General features: G+C 39.4%; 1 protein-coding gene across 1 annotated transcript; it reads right to left on the bottom strand.

Annotated features, from left to right (window-relative positions):
• Nucleotides 1-3,913: 3,913 nt before the first annotated feature.
• Nucleotides 3,914-4,333, bottom strand: LOC147406049 (uncharacterized). Its single transcript, XM_086432474.1, has one exon. It carries the CDS (start codon nucleotides 4,331-4,333, stop codon nucleotides 3,914-3,916), a length of 420 nt encoding a protein of 139 aa, XP_086288600.1.
• Between the last annotated feature and the right edge of the window lie 796 nt (nucleotides 4,334-5,129).

The raw sequence follows: 5,129 nt of genomic DNA, 5'->3' as shown, positions 1-5,129 counted from the left end.
CTCTTACCTCTAGTTTGGAGAGTATAGGTGGCTTGCCTAGATAACTCTTCAACTCTGAGAATGCCTGTTCACTTTTCTATCTACTCGAACTGGGAGTTCTTTCGCAATAACTATTACAAAGATCTGCACTTATTAGAAGATCTGACTATAAAGCGATTCAAAGCAGCTATTCTCCCTGCAAGTTTCTAGACTTACTTATGAGTCTTTGGGGATGGCATCTCTATCAATTCCTTAATCTGGTCTGGGTTGGCCTCGATTCCCCTATATGTGACTAAAGAACCTAGGAATTTCCCTAAAGTTAGTGCAAAGATACACTTCTCTAGTTGAGTTTGATTCTTACTTTCTTTATCCTGGAAAAGGCTTCTTCTAAATATCCAACGTGGTCTTCCTTCTTTTTGTTTTCAACCAGCAAATCGTCTATAAAAACCTCTGCTGTCCTTCCTAGTAGATCTCTTAACAGCTCTATTACTAACCTTTGGTAGGTGGCCCCCACATTCTTCAATCCAAAAGGCATCACCTTATAGCAATAGAACCCCTACTCCATAATAAATCCCATTTTCTCCTGATCATTCACACTGAGGTGTATCTGGTTATACCTTGAGTAGCCATCCACAAAGGACAATCTCTCATGGCTAGAAGTCGCATCCACGAGCTGGTCTATCCTTGGTATTGGGAAGCTATCCTTGGGGTAAGCCTTGTTCAAATTTGTAAAATCTATGTAGACTTTGATTTTCCCATTCTATTGGGCACTGCCACAATGTTGGCTATCCACTTCAGAAACTAGACCTCTCTTATGAATCCAGCCCTGATTAGCCTATTCACCTCATTATTCACTGCCTTTCTGAATCATGGTGCTAGTCTCATTGGTTTCTGCTTAACCAGTTTGAAATTCGGCTCAACATTCAAGTGGTGACAAATCACCTTTGGGTTGATCCCCGACATCTCCTCGATAGACCAAGCAAAGACCTCTCTATTCCTCCTCAAGCACTTTGCTAACTCATTCAATTCTTCCAATTCCAGCTCGATACCTACTCTTATTTGCTTTTCTCTCTATATCCACGATTTATATACCTTCTAAGCATGGAGGTCCATCATGCTTGGTCTCCCCCCATTGTAATTGCTATTGCTGAACTCTATCTTCAGTCGATTTTCCCTACTCAACACGCATATTTGCGCTGCTACTTAGTCACCTCGGACATCCCACATCCCCTGTGATGTGGGAAACCTAAGAACTTGATAATAGGTGGACGGGACCGATCTCATCTCATGTGTCCACCACCTCCCCAAAATGGCATTGTACAGGGAACTTGCCTTGACGACTATGAATCGGGTTATCAAGGTTACAGGCCCTGCTTTGACCGGTAACACAAGCTCCCCCCAAGATTAACTAGATCTTCCATCAAAATCGACTAGTGGTGCGTTGTTGGAACGTACGTTCCTATTGAGGCCCATTTTCAAAAAGGCCGATGCGTACAAGATGTCCACCGAGTTACCACTATCTACCAGCACCCTTTTGAGCATGAAGGTGCCTACCTACAAGGTTATTACCAGTGCATCATAATGGGGTCTGGCCACTCCTTCCATATCTTTCTCCGTAAATGCCACCGTTTGTTTCCCAAAGGGTTCTAGTTCGGTAGGTCCACTTATTGTCGTAAAGATATGAGCCAAGTGCACAACTTTTCTTCTTTTCACTCTCTCAATAATTCTGGTCTGCCCAAGCTTGCTACTCTCCTCCCTAAGGATAACGTGTATCATGATTGCCCTCCCATCCTATACTCCTACTGGCTACTGTTCTGCCTTACAACATCTGTCCTGTAGCGGATCCTTCCTCTACCTTCTGGGCAAGTGTAGACATCCTATTTTTGCACTTGCCTGATTAATCAACTTGTCAACCTGATTGAAAAGATTCCCAATGATGAATATTTATTCCAATGCTTTATTTTGTTACCAGATATGTTTCAGAAATCTAGATGAGGTATCTCGAAATGACAAAATTGTAGAAACCACGCTACGCTAGGAAAATATAACCCTAGAAACATAGAAATCATCATCTTACAGACAAAAAGAAGCTTTACGATAAAAATCACTAAAAAATGACCAAATTACCAAAATACCCCTAACATCAAAAAAACCCTAGAGCCTACATGACGCTTAGGAAAATCCTTTCAAACACATAAAACAACAAATCGAAATCAAATAAATAATTTCACCAATTTTCACAGAATTTGACAAAATTATGAAAATGCCCCTCATAAAGTTCATGACCATTTCACACAAAAAGTTTCATAAATGACAAAAATCAACATTCCTATTGAATTCCTTACAAAAAATTAATTCCAAAACATTCTGGAACATTGAAAAACGACTTAAAACGCGAAAAGTCTCTTCGAGGGCAAAACGATAATTTTACAATTTTAATAATTAAAATTTTTGAAGTTAATAAATAAAACATTAACTAATATAAAGTGAAACATTAATAAAATTAATTTAAAATTTGAACCAAAAAATCGATCAATTAGGCTCTCAGGCAAAATTGTTTATGGTTGCCAAGATATTTATTCAAGGACCCCTCCATCTGGGGGCCCAAAGAATTAAAGATTTAATAAAGGGGGTTCTCCAAAAAATTAAATTCAATTAAGTAAAACTAAATTCAATCTTAAAGCCAATCAAGTAAGACTAAAAGTCAAGATTTTAAAGTCACTCAAGTAAGACTAAAGTCAAGATATTAAAAGTCAACCAAGTAAGACTAAAATCAAAATCTTAAAGTTCATCAAATGAGACTAAAAGTCAAAATCCTAATAGAGTTATAATTAAATAATAATTCTATTTAAAGTAACCCTAACTAAATAATAACTCTATTTAATAGAAGTCTAACTAAATAATAACTCTTTTTAAAAGAATTATAATTAAACAATAATTCTCTCTAAAAGAATTATAATTAAACCTTAACTCTATCTAAAAGGCACTTAAAAAATCTATAAATAGGAGTCTCCACACCCTATTTTCGTATCCAAGAATAAACCCTAAGAGAAGTAGGTCAAAAATTTTCCCTAGCTTCCCATCAACCCTAATTTTGAAGCCCCAACTCCTTACCTAACACCCATACTTTGATTTTAGCTCGAAAAACACCTAGAAGCCCTTCAAAAACACCCAGAAATCCATAAATAAATCCGAAGAATCCAGATCTAAGAAAGAGATACCTTGTCTTGGAGATCAGAAATCAGATCCAGAGACAAAACGAAGCGAGGAGTACTGTACAAAGAGTTACTCTGTCAGATCTGAGGAACGAGAACGTTGTCTTCGGAAAGGTATAAATTTCTTAATTTTTTTATTACTTAGGTCTTTTAGCAATGTAGTTTATTTGAGAATTAGTAGAGATCGGTGTTTGTCAGGCGGGGTTGGTGCTTAACACTTTCCAACCCCATAATTTGATCCCCTAACTCGTTATTTTGGAGTAGATTAGTTGTTTTTATCCGTTTAGAGTCCAAGTTCGGTTCCTAGACCGTAATAACTAGGTGGCAACTCCCAAACATCAAAAGTCAAAAGCGGATCCGCGCACCCCGTAGATCGAGGGCACTTTCAGCAAGTCTCTCAACTTGCCCTTTTCTGCCAGCTTTCACAGGAATCTCCTTAGAGCCTGGCACCTATTAGTGGTGTAGGCCCGCACTTTGTGATACTCGCAATATCTCTCATCTTGGTTGATCTGATCTCTAGGAAATGACGTAGGCCACTCGAAAAATGGCTCATGAGCAATAAGGGGCAATATTTTACTTGGTGGCATAGTGAAATACGTCCCAGACCTCCTCCTCTCTCTGTCCTATTCACGTGGACACTTCTTGTCCTGTTGCTGTGATTGGGGTTGTTTGCTAGGCTTTTGCACGGCATGTATAACCTTGCTTTTCCCCGTTGAACTTCAGAGATCATCTTTTAAGCAAATATACTTCTCTGCTCTCTCAAACAGCTCGTCCAAAGTTTTTGGCCTATTCTTTATAAGAGATCTGTACAATCTTGAATTAGAGGGTAGGGAATTTTTAAATGCCACTACAGCCTTTTCTTCGTCACAACGCTCTATTAACATCGCTTCCTCTCTAAACTTCCTGGAGAATTCTCTGAGGCTCTTACCTGATCTTAGCCTCATGTTAAGTAGTGCGTCTACGTCTCCTCCACTCTTTCGATTATTGATGTACTGTGTGACAAAGGCAGTACAAAGTTCTTCAAATAAGCTAATGGATCCACATGTTAGCTTGTGGAACCAGGTCAGATCGTTCCCCAGCAAACTTGAAGGGAACAGCCTACATATTAACCACTCGTTCTCTTTCCACAACGCGAACATCTATCGAAAATGAAACAAATGCTCCACCGGATCCCTCGTTCTAGAATAGGGGGTAAATTGTGGCGGTACGATCTTCTTAGGGATTTTTTCAGCTAAAAGCTCCACTTAAAAGAGAGATCTCTTTATTTTCTGTATGGCTTGTTCTACTGTTGTGCCACCGTCTACGCTCCTTATCATCTCCTTCTTTTTTCTAATCATTTCTCTAACATCTTCTCAAGTCAGGCCTATTACAAGGTTGGTCCAAGTGGCTGCCGTAGCAACCTATGTTTTGACCTCTCCTATATGGATTAACGACGACGTGCTTCCTTCTGTACTAGAGGCATTGCTATCTTTACTCGTCGTCTGAGGATCCTTTAACATGTTTTCTCGTTCCATCTGTTGGCGATCATTGAGACGTTGACTCAAGTTCTGGTTTTAATCTATCGAATCATTCATCCTCTTCTACATCTCTTCTTGCTGCTTTCTCATAGCTTCCAACATCGTCAGAAGTTGCACATTTACGTTCGGAGCCACCGACAGGTGCACATTGAGTTCATTCGTTCTTGTGAATCTCACTATTATTTCAACTAAAATCAATCTGCTATTGATATTCCCATGGACGGCTCCAGTTGTGTGCGGTCAAAGTCCGATCTATAGCTCTGACTCGTATTGATCTCGAAGTAGCTCCCAGTGTCCCCTTCCTCGCGACGATCTGATACTAACCAGAGATACTCTAACACTCAAGTTAGAGAGACAGAGGAACAGTAATTGATACTTACTAGTCCTCGGTCGTTTTAGCCCCCTTACAATAGTGCTT

This window comes from Akebia trifoliata, chromosome 3 (assembly GCF_017979445.1).
Source record: "Akebia trifoliata isolate Shusen 1 chromosome 3, ASM1797944v1, whole genome shotgun sequence".
Taxonomy (NCBI): domain Eukaryota; kingdom Viridiplantae; phylum Streptophyta; class Magnoliopsida; order Ranunculales; family Lardizabalaceae; genus Akebia; species Akebia trifoliata.
Note: the sequence above shows the minus strand (reverse complement) of the source record. Positions and strands in the feature narration are given on the sequence as shown.